This window comes from Grampus griseus (assembly GCF_964374135.1).
Source record: "Grampus griseus genome assembly, chromosome: 8".
NCBI lineage: Eukaryota > Metazoa > Chordata > Mammalia > Artiodactyla > Delphinidae > Grampus > Grampus griseus.
In genome coordinates this window covers 107,010,759-107,025,185 of record NC_139002.1, presented here as the reverse complement: position 1 = coordinate 107,025,185, position 14,427 = coordinate 107,010,759, and the positions used below count along the sequence as shown (strand labels likewise).

Below are 14,427 nucleotides of genomic sequence, written 5' to 3'. Positions count from 1 at the left end.
GAAATGGGTCAGAGAGACAAGCATTGCATGGTATCACTTATATGTAGAATTAAAAAAATGCTGATTTCATAGAAACGGTGTGGAGTAGAACGGTGTTTGCCAGGGGCTGGGTGGGGGGATGAGAATGGGCAGACAGGTCAGAGGGTACCAGCTTTCAGTTATAAGATTAAGTTTCGAGGACATAATGAACAGCAGGGTGACTCTAGTTACTAATATGGTATCGTATACTTGAAAGGTGTTGAGAGATCAAAGTGTTCTCAGCGCGTGCACGCGTGCGCGTGCACACACACACACACACGGAGTTAACTGTGTGAGGTGACGGGTCAGTTAATTACCTCGATCTGGGTAACCATTCCACGGTGTCTATGTAGATCAAGTCATCACAGTGCAGACTTTAAATGCACACAATTATATTTGTCAACTACTCCTCAGTAAGGTTGGGGGTGGAAAGTCAGGGCCTGGCATCTTGCAGCTGGCGGGTGTGGGAACCCGGGTTCACATGCGGGCCATACACACTCTTAATCGTGGGTGAGACCACACACATCCCAACAACTCTCTAGTTTTCTGGTTTTCTGTGTTCCCCTTACCTTTCGTGTTTAAGAGATTCCCTTTACTGAGCAAATAGCATCAATGTGGCGATAACACGTTTCCCCACCTAAGACGCAGGTAACACCAGCAGACTTCCCAACCACCCGAGATAACTGGGGTTCCCCATTGCAACAAAAAGCACAGAAACACAATATTCCCCTCAGACAGAGCCGCCCTACGGCAGTGGGGTCCTCAGTCCACCAGCCGTCTCAAGGGGACCCCCGGGGGCTTGGAGCCCACGCTGGGCCCCCAGGTTGAGGTCCCACTTCACCTGTCCACAATTCCGGGGGTCCTGGCAGAAGGGAGCCAGGCCACGGCAGGGGGTGTGTGTGGCCGGCACTCGGGACTCGGTATGGGGCTGACTCGGGTCTGCGCTGGGCCCTGAGCCCCAGGTCCCGTCACCAGCCTCAGAGTGTACACAGCTCATGGGATCACTGCAGGGTTTTGGCAAAAGGCAACGGAGTCAAAGTCACTTGGGACTGATTTTTAGGAAAAAATCCTCCGTGGTCCAAACGCACTCGACCAGCGCCAGCCTCGGTCCCCAGTGAGACGTGGGGCTCCTGCCTCACCTCGAGAGAAGGGCCACACCTGCTGGGAGAACTCCAGCTCATCTCTCCATCTCTGATGAAGAGGCGCCCATGCCCCCCACAACCAGAAGAGCGAGCCTCTCCCCGGGGCCTCAGTGTCACCGCACAGGCCTTGTCTATGTGGCCCCAGCAGGCAGGCGAGTCCTGTCCGGAGCCTCCCAGCTCACTGGCCCTGCTGCCCACGTCGGGGCAGCATAGATGCTGCGCATGTCCGCTGAACGAGCGGATGAAGTCCCCTAACAATGATGACGACGGGGTGGGGGGAGAGGAGGCTGGGCCCCCCCGGGCGCTCGCTACGTGCCAGGCCCTGCTTCAGGCATCTGCGCGTATCAACTCACTTAACCCCACGACAGGCCCGTGACGGTGATCCTGCCACTGTCCTCACCTTGGAGCCCAGAGGTTCACACTCTGCACGTTCACTGTGAGTGTCCAGGGCAGGCTGCAGCCAACGGCCACAGACTGGGCAGCTTTAACAACACAGGTTCATTCCCTTCCAGTTCTGGAGCCAGAAGTCTGTGATCAAGGTGTGGGCAGGGCCGCGCTCTCTCCAGAGGCTCCGGGGGAGGGGCCGCCGGGGACCCCAGGCCTTCCTGGGCTGGTGGCCATATCACCCCAGCCTCTGCGCCCATCTGCACAAGCCTCCTCCCCTGTGTGGCTCTGTGTGTCAAGTCTCCCTCTCTTTTCTCTTCCAAAGACACCTGTCATTGGATTTAGCGTCCACACGCATCCAGGATGCTCTGGTGCAGAGATCGGTAACTGACGTACATCTGCCGAGACGCTTCTTCCGAATAAGGTCCCATTTGCAGATTCCAGGAGGACGGCTTTTGGAGCTGCCGCTTGGCCCACGATACTCACATGAAGCAGCAGGTCAGAGCCCCACGGGGCTTGGTGCAGGGAGCTTATCAAAGTGGCTGGAAGCTTCGAAGAAGCAGGTCCAGGAGCTGGGTCCTGAGGCTGCTTCCAGGACCAGGGTGCTCGGGCACTGGGACCAGACGCGCAAGGCTCGAGGTGTGCTGGTTGGCGTGAGGCACACCTGCAGGGAGCCTGGAGCCTGACACCACGGCCCAGGGCTGGGGACTCAGCGGCGCGTGGACTAGCGTGGACCAGAGGAGGCAGCCCGGGGGCTCGGGCAAGGGGAACCCAGATCTTCCTGCTGCCCTCAAGGGGCAGGTCGGGTGGGCACCGGGGGCGGCCATGGATTGGGTGGCCTGGGTCCGAGTCCTGGTGGGCTGCTGTGTTGTCTCCAGCAAGTGACTCCACCTCTCTGAACCCCCTTTTGCTCATTTGCAAATCTTTGCAGTACAAGACTTGCTTCACAGCTGGGGGAGTCCCTGGTGCTCCTAACACTTCCCTCCAGCCCCCGTGGCTGGGGCTACGGCTTCTCTCCGTGGCCCTGAGGCTGGTGAGACCACGCCTGCGTGGACTCCTCTGGCCAAGAAGCTTGAAGCCGCCTCCCCAGCTCCAGGAAGCCCCGGGGGCACCATGAAATGACCGAGAAGTGAGCATGGACGGCCCCGTGAGGCAGACCCCCTCTTTCCCGTTACAGCCCAAGTTTATTTCTGTGCCCAGTGCTCAGCCGCATGCAAAGACCCAAAATATATTCTTCCAAGTCCGTGGCGAGCTCTCTCGATGGTGGTCAAGGACCAGTGCCCGGCCTGGCCTCCCTGGGAAAACACGCTCCGCTGTTTACGTGAGCAGTGGGGTCCCTCCCAGGGAAATATCTGGCAGGATTGGGGAAAGGGGTCGTGGGACCGGTTGGACAAGAACACATACAGGATGTTTTAAACCTTGATGCCCGGCCTGACAGCAACCCGCCCCTGCAGGAAGAAATCGTGAGATGCCGGGTCCCCTCCCTGAGCCAGATGCCCCGGAGCCGTGGGTTCTGTCCTGACTCTGGTCCCTCTGGTGTGAGGAGGTTGGAGGCCACAGAACTGCCGGGGCCGCGCACCATGGCGTGGGCGTGGGGAGGGCCAGGGGTCAGGATCCCGCAACGGCCTGCCACCAAAAGCTGGACAAAATAAATAAATAAATGTCCATGCCAAGACCATGCCATCCAAGGGGTTTCTACCGATGCAGACACTTGGGCGGGAGGGGGGAGGGAGGTTTCTGCCCCAGGCCTGCCCAAGATGGGGAGTCTAACAGAAGACCCTCCCCCATGGAGCCGGACCCCCATGAGATGACACTTTCAGGTGACCCAGAAAGGGCTCCCTCCTCCAACCCTGGGAATTACAAGGAAGGCAGTCCTGGTGCTGAGCAGGAAAGGGAGGGAATGAGGACCTCCCCGAGAAGTCCTGGTCCGAAAGGCCACGGCCCCAGTGGGTCTGGGGACCTCAGCCTGTGACCTTGGCTCAAGGTGGTTCTGTCTATAATGCCCTCAGATGTGACGAATGCAAGCCTTTCTGGACAAGGGCATCTTCCTCCTGGGCTTGGGGAACTCCCCCCACCGATCATGGGCTCCATAAGGGTGGTGGTCAGTGGGCAAGGGCGCCAGGCCCACCAGAAACGAAGACGGCCGGAGGAGAACCAGCAGAAGTGACGCCTTCAGCCTCGGGATTCTGCGAGGATTAGATGGATAATAAATCCACTGTGCTCACCTTGTTTAAAGAAATAAACCTCAGGACGGAAAGGTTCTGCAAAGGACAGGAAGCTATTAAAGAATGACACAGCCAACTGGGAAAAGAACCAAACAGAGCTCGCAGAAATAAAAAAGTGTCATAATGAGAAGTGAAAATTCAACAGACACGTTCGAAGGTACTTGACCTCTCCAAGGAAAGGGAGACACATGGGCGTACGGCAGGGAGTTGCCAGTAAGGAGATGACAGTGAGGTATGCAACCCTCCACAACTCCCCTGCTCTCAGGAAGAAAAAACCAGCCTGATCTGTAGCTGCAGCATTTGCCAATTTCCACAGTGTAAATACTCCCGCCATGGCCTATCTCAAGCTACCAAAGTGTTAACACCCGGCTGGCAGAACTCCTGATGAGCCAGAAAGAGCTGACTCCGGCACACCACGGGCCTAGAGACACAGGAGGACGTCAGAACTGCAGCCAGAGTGGCACAGCTTTTAGCCCGCCTACTTGGGACCCGGGCAGAGCTGCCCTTGGGGAACTTTAAAGACATGACTTTTAAAAAGTGTCCAGAATATACTTTATAGCAAGTATGCTTCCGCAAAACCAAGACAGACCCAAAGGAAGTCAGGTGGGGTGTGTAAAAGCCTCAGCACTTAAGACTCAAGAGACATAAAATCTTTAGGGCCAAAGAAATGAATGTGTAATGGTGGAATTGTGGAGAAATGAGAGCTTCAGGACTAGACAATGGCCCCTAACATCCCACTGTAGGAGAGGCTCATGGCAGAGGCACTAAGCCTGGGGATGGGAATGGGGGGCTGAAGACCACATGGCTCAGGGCAAAGAGCGTGACACTGGGAGCCACGACCCAGGTTCAAGTGCTGGCCCTGCCCCTGTTGGGCCTGGTGGCCTTGGTCTCCTTGCCCCGCCTCTCAGAGCCTCAGTTCCTTCCCTCTGTAAAGGGATCTGATCCCTGTGCCACATGGCAGGTTAGGGCACCCATACCAGGCGGGATGGGGTTTGCTTCCAAACTGACAAGTCCCTGAGAATGTCTGTTGCGCCTTTGTCCCTTATACATGCGGATGTCGGGATTAGACCTCAGGTTCCTCAGAGTCAAGGACCCCCACCCCAACGCCCAGCCTGCGAGGAGGGGCCGCTCCTCTGTGCCCATCATCATCTTATCCAAGCCCCAGAGACACCTCAGAAACCACTCACGCCTGCAAAAACTCAGCTGGAAACTGCAAAAAACATGTCCCCCTGCCTGTGCTATGACCACCCCTCCGGGAGGAAGGACGGGCCATCACCTCCATTCTACAGATGGGAAAACTGAGGTCCAGAGGGGGAAGCCACTTGCCTGAGGCTGCTCCGCCAGGAAGCGGCTGAGCAGGGTCTGGACCTACACACGTGGCCCCGACAGGGGCCAGGCGGGGTCTGAGCCTCATTGGGAGCTCAGATATACTCACCACCTGACGCTGCATCCCAAAGTTTGGCGTGGAAGCAGCACCCATCCTCCCTCAGTCAGTTCCTCACTTGCTTTTCAAAAGCAACATCCACAAAGATGGGAAACAGATGTCATGACGGCCCACACCAGCTTCGGGTAGGAACACGGAGAAACGACAGCCCACCACAGCCCCGGGGTGAGGAGAGGAGCCCCGAAGAGCAGCATGAAAGCAAACTGATTTTACAGGGTCCGCGTCTCCGCGGCCTTAACAATTCTGCCAAAGCCGGGGTCAAGTTCACCTTCAGGGCAGTGCGGGCCTCGGTCACCCCCAGCACACAGCCGGCATTTTAGTGTGTGGCCTTCTTGGCAATCGCCAGTGGACATAAATAATGTCCCAGCTTTGAGGCTGGACTTGAAAAATGCTGATGGATTTCAGTTGCAAGGAAACGTGTTGGCCACAAGCTGCTCTTGTCCGTTTACTGGGAACCCTGGATGCTGACCCCACTGCCGCTGGGGGGTAGGGTGGGAGGAGGGGCTCCTTGAGAAGGAAGGCCTGGGGCGCCTGTCTCCACGACCTTTTCCTCCCTCGTTTCCTATCATGTGTGCTGTCCCAGGGGGTCTCTGACATGACACCCCTCTTGGACCCTCATGTGTGAAACCTACTTAGGGGGCCGTCCTCTGGATCAGGCGCCAGACCCTACCTTGACACCCAGGGCCCCTCTCCTGCAGGGAAGCAGCGTTCACACTGGGTTCCTCTGAGCTTGCGGTGCCTGGGGGAGGGTGGGAGCAGTGGGGAACCTATGGTTAGAGCCTGTTGGCCAGGCTCAATCTCTATCCATCCTATAATCAGGGTTATGAGCACGTTTCTTCCAGACCCATCACTTCCCTCTCCACGGTTCTTGGCCCAGTGGACCCAGTACGGGGGTCTCTGCCTGGGGCTACCTCTGGGGCACTGAATAGCGGATCAGGGGCTTGCGTGGATGTTGGGGGCCCCTTTCCTGGGATGTTTCTGATGGCTCATGGGGAACAGGCTTGCACGGTCCTCACGCCTCCAAGTATGGTCCAGGGCCGGCCGCTTCCTATGCCCTGGGAGCAGGTTAGAAGTGCAATGTGAAAGCACGCAGACCTGCTGAGTCAGAGCCCGCATCTCAGCAGGACCCCACGGGGTTCCTGTGCACCGAGGCAGCCAGGCCAAGGCTCTGTCCCCCCCAGACCACCTGCCCCGCTCTGCCCTCCAACCATGAGCCATGCCTCCCCAACCAATGCTGTACCTCTAGGGGTCCTGCATGAGCCACCCAACTCCTGGGATAACACCCCTGTGCAGAGTCTCAGCTCTGTAGCGCGGTGAATGGTACCCCCCAAAAGAGACGTCCACATCCTAACTCCCCGTATCTGTGAATGGGACCTTATTCGGAAATGGGGTCTTTGCAGATGTAATCAAGTGAAGATAAGGTTATACTGGATTAGGACGCGCCTTAAGCAGAATGACTGGTGTCCTTATGAGAAGAGGAGAGACGTACAGAGGAGGCCATGTGAAGACGAGGTGCAGGTTGGAGGGACGCGGCCACAAGCCCAGGAACACCCGGATCCCCCAGAAGCTGGAAGAGGTGAGAGGAATGCCCCCCTAGAGCCTTGGGAGGGAGCAGGGCCCTGCTGACACCTTGACTTTGGACTTCTGGCCTCCAGAACTGGGAGGGAATCAACTTGTGTTGTTTTAAGCCCCCCCAAGTTTGTGGTCATTGGTTCCGGCAGCCCCAGGACACTCACTGTTCTGTGTCCGTAAGAACCGCCCCCCACTGTGCCCTGAGCCAGGCCGGTCTTCCACTGGTCATCACGGGATGTCTTCACAACAATAAACCTCCTGACTTGGGAGGAAGGCTCGCACGGCACACAGGGGCCCATCCGTGTGTGGCTCGTGGCCCACGCTGCCCAGGAGCGGCTCAGTCTCACACACCCGCTGGCCCCTGGGGGAGCAAAGGCGGGTCACACACCTCTGCGCTGCTGGTGACCTCCATGTGCTGCCTGGTCACAGCCGGGCCAGCAGAGAGTTGAGGGGGGGTTCCCAGGTGTTCAGGAGGCCTTATTTAACCGCCCCCCCATTTCTCTCGCTCTCACTTCCCTTTTGCCACCTCCACGCCCACCCCTCCCCCCCCATCCGGCCTTTAGAGCAGGCTCTCGATATTGGCTCCCCGGGGATATTGGCAACGTCTGGGGACATTTTTGGTTGCGTTTAGGGATGTTGCAAAATACTGGACGCCAGCGGTGCCGAGGCTGAGAAATCCCGCCTTAAAGCAACGATGCTTCATCTTTTGGGCGTCATTGTTTGAGTATCTGATGGATTCCACGGATTGTTTTCTCCCCAGGAAAGTGCACAGAAGTCCCTAAATTTTGCTTCAAAGTGGGTAAGATTGTGCGATTGGGCTCTCTCTCCGAGGCTATCTTGTTCCCCAAACTGCAAACCCTTTCACTCCTTGTAATCAGAGCACACCCCGGGAATGAGTCATGAGCCGGGCATCTCTCTGCTAATCTCACTGGCAGGGGACCGTATACGCCCGCAGGCTGCACGCACCCGGCCGGCGGCTGGCCCCTGAGTAGATTCTGGTCTCAGGTGAAAGCAACAGGTTGCAGTGAACGAAGGTCCTTTCAGCAGCCTCAGGGCCTCGTTCACCTCAGAGGGAAGCTCGGATTGCAGGGGCCCGTGGGAAACGCGGTCATGATCTGAAAGACTACAGCAGGAGGATGGCTCACACTCAACTCCAGCTGCTTTGAAACCTTGAACTGTCTAGTTTATGCCACAGTAATATTTTCATTTAAAAAAGACCCAATCTGCATGAAGAACCTAGGGGCAAGACGGGAATAAAGACACAGACCTACTAGAGAATGCACTTGAGGATATGGGGAGGGGGAAGGGTGAGCTGTGACAAAGTGAGAGAGTGGCATGGACATATATACACTACCAAACGTAAGATAGATAGCTAGTGGGAAGCAGCCACATAGCACAGGGAGATCAGCTTGGTGCTTTGTGACCACCTAGAGGGGTGGGATAGGGAGGGTGGGAGGGAGGGAGATGCAAGAGGGAAGAGATATGGGAACATATGTATATGTATAGCTGATTCACTTTGTTATAAAGCGGAAACTAACACACCATTGTAAAGCAATTATACTCCAATAAAGATGTTAAAAAAAAAAAAAAAAGAAAGACCCAACTGAAAAACTGAAACTATTTCCTCTAAGATCAGTAACAAGACAAGGTTGCCCACTCTCACCACTATTATTCAATATAGTTTTGGAAGTTTTAGCCACAGCAATCAGAGAAGAAAAAGAAATAAAAGGAATCCAAATCAGAAAAGAAGTAAAGCTGTCACTGTTTGCAGATGACATGATACTATACATAGAGAATCCTAAAGATGCCACCAGAAAACTACTAGAGCTAATCAATGAATTTGGTAGAGTAGCAGGATACAAAATTAATGCACAGAAATCTCTTGCATTCCTATACACTAATGATGAAAAATCTGAAAGAGAAATTAAGGAAACACTCCCATTTACCATTGCAACAAAAAGAATAAAATACCTAGGAATAAACCTATCTAAGGAGACAAAAGACCTGTATGCAGAAAACTATAAGAAACTGATGAAAGAAATTAAAGATGATACAAACAGATGGAGAGATATACTGTGTTCTTGGATTGGAAGAATCAACATTGTGAAAATGACTATGCTACCCAAAGCAATCTACAGATTCAATACAATCTCGATCAAACTACCAATGGCATTTTTCACAGAACTAGAACAAAAAATTGCACAATTTGTATGGAAACACAAAAGACCCTGAATAGCCAAAGCAATCTTGAGAAAGAAAAACGGAGCTGGAGGAATCAGACTCCCGGACTTCAGACTATACTACAAAGCTACAGTAATCAGGACAGTATGGTACTGGCACAAAAACAGAAATATAGATCAATGGAATAGGACAGAAAGCCCAGAGATAAACCCACACACATATGGTCACTTTACCTTTGATAAAGGAGACAAGAGTATACAATGGAGAAAAGACGGCCTCTTCAATAAGTGGTGCTGGGAAAACTGCACAGCTACATGTAAAAGAATGAAATTAGAACACTTCCTAACACTGTACACAAAAATAAACTCAAAATGGACTAAAGACCTAAATGTAAGACCAGACACTATGAAACTCTTAGAGGAAAACAGGCAGAATACTCTGACATAAATCACAGCAAGTTCCTTTTTGACCCACTTCCTAGAGAAATGGAAATAAAACCAAAAATAAACAAATGGGACCTAATGAAACTTAAAAGCTTTTGCACAGTAAAGGAAACCATAAAAAAGACAAAAAGACAGCCCTCAGAATTGGAGAAAATATTTGCAAATGAAGCAACTGACAAAGGATTAATCTCCAAAATATACAAGCAGCTCATGCAGCTAAATATCAAAAAAACAAACAACCCAATCCAAAAATGGGCAGAAGACCTAAATAGACATTTCACCAAAGAAGATATACAGATTGCCAACAAACACATGGAAGGATGCTCAACATCACTAATCATTAGAGAAATGCAAATCAAAACTGCCTCACACCGGTCAGAATGGCCATCATCAAAAAATCTACAAACAATAAATGCTGGAGAGGGTGTAAAGAGAACCCTCTTGCACTGTTTGTGGGAATGTAAATTGATACAGCCACTATGGAGAACAGTATGGATGTTCCTTACAAAACTAAAAATAGAACTACCATATGACCCAGCAATCCCACTACTGGGCATATACCCTGAGAAAACCATAATTCAAAAAGAGTCATGTACCACAATGTTCATTGCAGCACTATTTACAATAACCAGGACATGGAAGTGACCCAAGTGTCCACTGACAGTTGAATGGATAAAGAAGATGTGGCACATATATACAATGGAATGTTACTCAGCCATAAAAAGAAACAAAATTGAGTTATTTGTAGTGAGGTGGATGGACCTAGAGTCTGTCATACAGAGTGAAGTAAGTCAGAAAGAGAAAAACAAATACCAAAATACCATATGCTGACACATATATATGGAATCTAAAAAAAAAAAAAAAAAGGTTCTAATGAACCTAAGGGCGGGACAGGAATAAAGACACAGACGTAGAGAATGGACTTGAGGACACGGGGAGGGGGAAGGGTAAGCTGGGACGAAGTGAGAGAGTGGCATGGACATATATACACTACCAAATGTAAAATGGATAGCTAGTGAGAAGCAGCTGCATAGCACAGGGAGATCAGCTTGGTGCTTTGTGACCACCTAGAGGGGTGGGATAGGGAGGGTGGGAGGGAGACACAAGAGGGAGGAGATACGGGGATATATGTATATGTATAGCTGATTCACTTTGTTACACAGCAGAAACTAACACAACACTGTAGAGCAATTATACTCCAATAAAGATGTTAAAAAATAAAAAAGACCCAATCAACTGCTGGAAACGCTTCCTAAGCTCTCGAGCTAAGTTATCAATGAAATTGTGGGTCACTGTGATCTTGTGATTTGTAATGAGAAATAGATTTTCAGTCTTTGTCTCCCGGTCCTGGCACAGAGTTCCTAAAACTCTAGGAATTTCCTAAGTGGGGAGAGCAATAATGGTGTCTCTTGTTAGGTGAATGAGGTGACTTTTTGGAAAGAACCTCCTTTCCAAAGGATGGGGGCTGGTTGCCAGGGGAACCAACCATGTAGTTAGAAGGTTGGAACTTCTGGTCCCTCCCCGGATGTCTGGGCTGGTGAGAAGGGCTGCAGGTTGAATCAATCGCCGATGGCCGGTGATCTAATCAGTCGTGCCTGTGTAATGAATCCTCTATAAAGACTCGAAACGTCAGGGTCTGGAGAGCTTCCGGGTTGGTGAACACACGCAGATCTGGGGAGAACGGTGCTCGGAAATCATGGGAGCTCCACGCCCTTCCCTCACACCTTGCCCTGTGCCTCTCTTCCATCTGGCTGTTCCTGAGTTATTTCCTTTTATAATAAACCAGTGATCTAGTAAGTAACATGCTTCTCTGAGTTCTGTGTGTTGCTCTAGCAAATTAATAGAACCCCAAGTCCTTAGAACCTCTGAACTGTAGCCAGTGGGTCAGAGCACAGGTGACAACTTGGGCTTGCAAATGACGGCTGGTGGGGGGTGGGTGGCCTTGTAGAGCCCTTAACCTTGGGGTCTGATGCTACCTCCAGATGGGTAGTGTCCAAACTGAGTTAAGTTGTAGGACATCCAGCTGGTGTCGGAGAAGTGCTGAGTGGCGTGGGGAAAACAACCCGTACATGTTGGAATTGGGGGCAGAATCCTCATCACTTATTGGGACAATTCAATCTTTTGGGGGGGGTCGTAATCAATGTCTTTACGTTTGCTATTTATTTCAGAGTCATGGAGTTTTTAAAAAGATATGTGTGGTGTAGTATTCAATTGGACTTGGAAAGATTCTTTCTTCTCTCCTTCGTGAGCACGGCCATTCCATTTCCATATGAGCAAAAAGATATGATTGAATATTCACGTCAGCCAATGAGAATTCCCTGACTGCCAGACTGAGTTAAGTACTTTATGACAATCCAGTGATATAAACACGATTGTTATCTCTGTTTGACAGATGGGGAAGCTTAAAAAGTCTTGCAAAGGACAGGTAGAGGGTCTGGGACCTGGCCCGGAGAGGGAGAGTGAATTACCAGACCCAGGGGGTGGGGATGTCCTTTCAAACATGAGATTTCAGCGCTGTAGTCAGGAAAGTGAGAGAGAGTAAATCTCTCGGTCGTGTAACACTGCGCCCAAGATCACAGCTCCCAGGAGAGGCCTCTGCCACCAGCCTCCCTCCGGCCTCCCCTGCCTCCAATGGAGGCTGTTTGTTCCTCCAATTATAAAGGACACTCTGAATTCAAGCCTGTATCGTAGCAGTATTGTTTTGACAAAAGGCCGCGTGGCTGGCCGGGCAGGACTGGGAAAAGTCCGCGTGAATGACTGTTCTCTCTCCCGAGCGGCCTCAGCTCAGGTCTAAGACAAAGTGAGACAGAAACCTCCAAAGGACCAGCACAGGCCTGTCTGCAGCTGCGGCCCTCAAAGTCAGGGAGACAGGCTCTCCGCCACCCGGTCAGGATCCAACATTTGCTTCCTGACCATCAAAGCGTCTTAAGGCCCCTCGCGCCCTCGCAACTCCAGTGGGAACCAACCCTACAGCCAGAGCTCACCCACACCTGCCGGCAGCCAAAGCGTCACCCAGAGGGGTGGTCCCCGTTGAGAGCAAGATGCCTCTACCACTAGCCTGGCCGAGGTAGAATGAGTCCCGCTGAGCATACCTGGCTGCTTTCGGGGGAAGTAACGTCATCTTGCGAAACAGCGTTCACACCGGCTCCGCTGTCGTAGATTTCTATTCTAGGTACCCCAAAAGCCTCCTTATCAGCAGACCAAAGCGTTCACTATTTAAGGACGCGGTGGTTCTCACTGATGGAAATAGCAAAACTAATACCAACTTCTATTTTAAACATTCACGATGGACCCGTGGGTCCCTAAGTCAACCTGCTGACTACTTTTTCTGCTCCTAATGTGTTGTAGAGACTTTGGCTGACTCTCGGTTAACCTGCACAGCCACAGTTCCTGTGGGCTAGAGGTCTGCCCCCACTGTTCACGGAAGAGATGCTCCCCGCCGCACCGGGCACAGAGAGGTTAAGGAGTTGTCAGGGGGAGCATCAGCAAACCTGCTGAGAAGTTGAGGGGGCCGCCCCGCTGTCCCCAGGCCGCCAAGGTCAACTCTCTCTGCACTGCCATGCCTTCTGCCACCAGGGCAGCCAGCCGGCCAGGCGGCCGACCTTTCGCTCTCCCCAGAAAACTTCCCTTAGAAAGACTCTCAGGCTTTGGCAAGGAGAGAAGCTCTGGAAACCAGTGTTATGGTCACAGATTTCAGTGCGCCGGGGCCCCCGGCCATCAGCCAGGCCAACCTCCCCCTTTGACAGATTGAGAAACCGAGGCCCGAGAAGCCAAGGTCAAGCGCCAGGGAGACTCCTAGGAGACCTTCATCCTCCGCCCGTGAAACGGTCATCCGCCCATCTTCCCAGGGGAGGAACTGCCCAGAGCAGGAAATGCCTTGACCCCGGAGGTCATTGCCGAGAAGGCCAGCCCCTCCCCGGGGCAGATGTGGGGAGGGCGTTGGTTTGGGCTCCCCACACTCGACCAGAAGGGCGTTGGCCTCGGCCCTTTTCTAAGAACAGGTGACGGTAGAAGGACCTTCCTGCCCGCCCGGCTGCCCGCCCGGGAGAAGGGGATAGTTACGTCCTCGTCCCGCTCCAGCTCCAGGCCGGCCTCCATCAGGTTGCCCTCGTACTCCTCCCGGCGGAAGCGCTTGTCATCCTCGTGGTAGTCCAGCGGGGGCTCGGGCTCGCCCGCACCCACGGGGCCTGCCTTCCCGGGCAGGGGCTGGTCCTGCCGGGCACTGCGGGCGGCCAGGCCGGCGTCGCTGTGCTGGACCCGCCTGGCCAGGGTCCTGCTGCCCGAGGCCCTCTTGTGATGGTACACCAGGACGTAATCCACCTTGCGCTTGCCGTCCCTGAAGTACAGGCCATACTTGCACTCGGCATCGGGGTCCACGGACAAGGAATTCAGCAGCTGCGGGGGGAGAAGAAAGCCACTCGCCGTCAAGGGCTCAGGGACGGGCCCTCGGAGGGGAGCGTGCTTCCAAGACAACTGGCCACCCACCTGCCCTCCCCAACTCTTTCCACTCATGCCCTCTGATCACTAGGGGCCCAGACGGCTGAGAACACTGCAGAAAGCCCTGCCTTCCAGGAGCTGCCATTCAAGAGACGTCGCCGCTCATGGCACTTGAAGTTGCCAGGCTGGGTGCTCACACGCGAAGGCCTCCCACCTCTCCCCAGCAAGCTCACGTTGCCCGGGAGGGACCAGGCGGCCGGAATGGGCTGTGAAATCTGCACGGCCGACCCCCCGGGGGGTGCTCTTCGCACAGGCCCACAGGGTCCCAGGCAGAGCAGAGCTGAGCTCAGGCTCTGCACAGCGCGACCTCTGATGGCCAGCAGGCGTGGCAATGTCGTGTCAAGGTGGCTGTGGGACCGTACCGGCCCTCGCCTGGCCCGGCTCTGCCACTGATTAGCTGTGTGGTCGGGGCCAGGCAACCACTGTGTCAGTCTCGACTCTCCCAAGTCAACTCCCAGACCGCGAGTCGAGTACTCAGCAGTTTGCCTGGGGGGTGGTCTCAGGGGCCAGAGCGAGGTGGG

The 14,427-nt window shown here is 53.5% G+C and overlaps 1 protein-coding gene across 3 annotated transcripts in view; it reads right to left on the bottom strand.

Annotated features, from left to right (window-relative positions):
- The window catches only part of ANO1 (anoctamin 1), a gene marked incomplete at its 5' end in the record, with an annotated part of 161,917 nt that overhangs the window by 69,939 nt on the left and 77,551 nt on the right, over positions 1-14,427 (bottom strand). For all 3 annotated transcript variants that reach the window (XM_082661150.1, XM_082661152.1, XM_082661151.1), the window contains one exon: positions 13,472-13,804. In XM_082661150.1, coding sequence (XP_082517276.1) covers positions 13,472-13,804 — 333 coding nt within the window. The remainder of the gene's footprint in view (positions 1-13,471; positions 13,805-14,427) is intronic.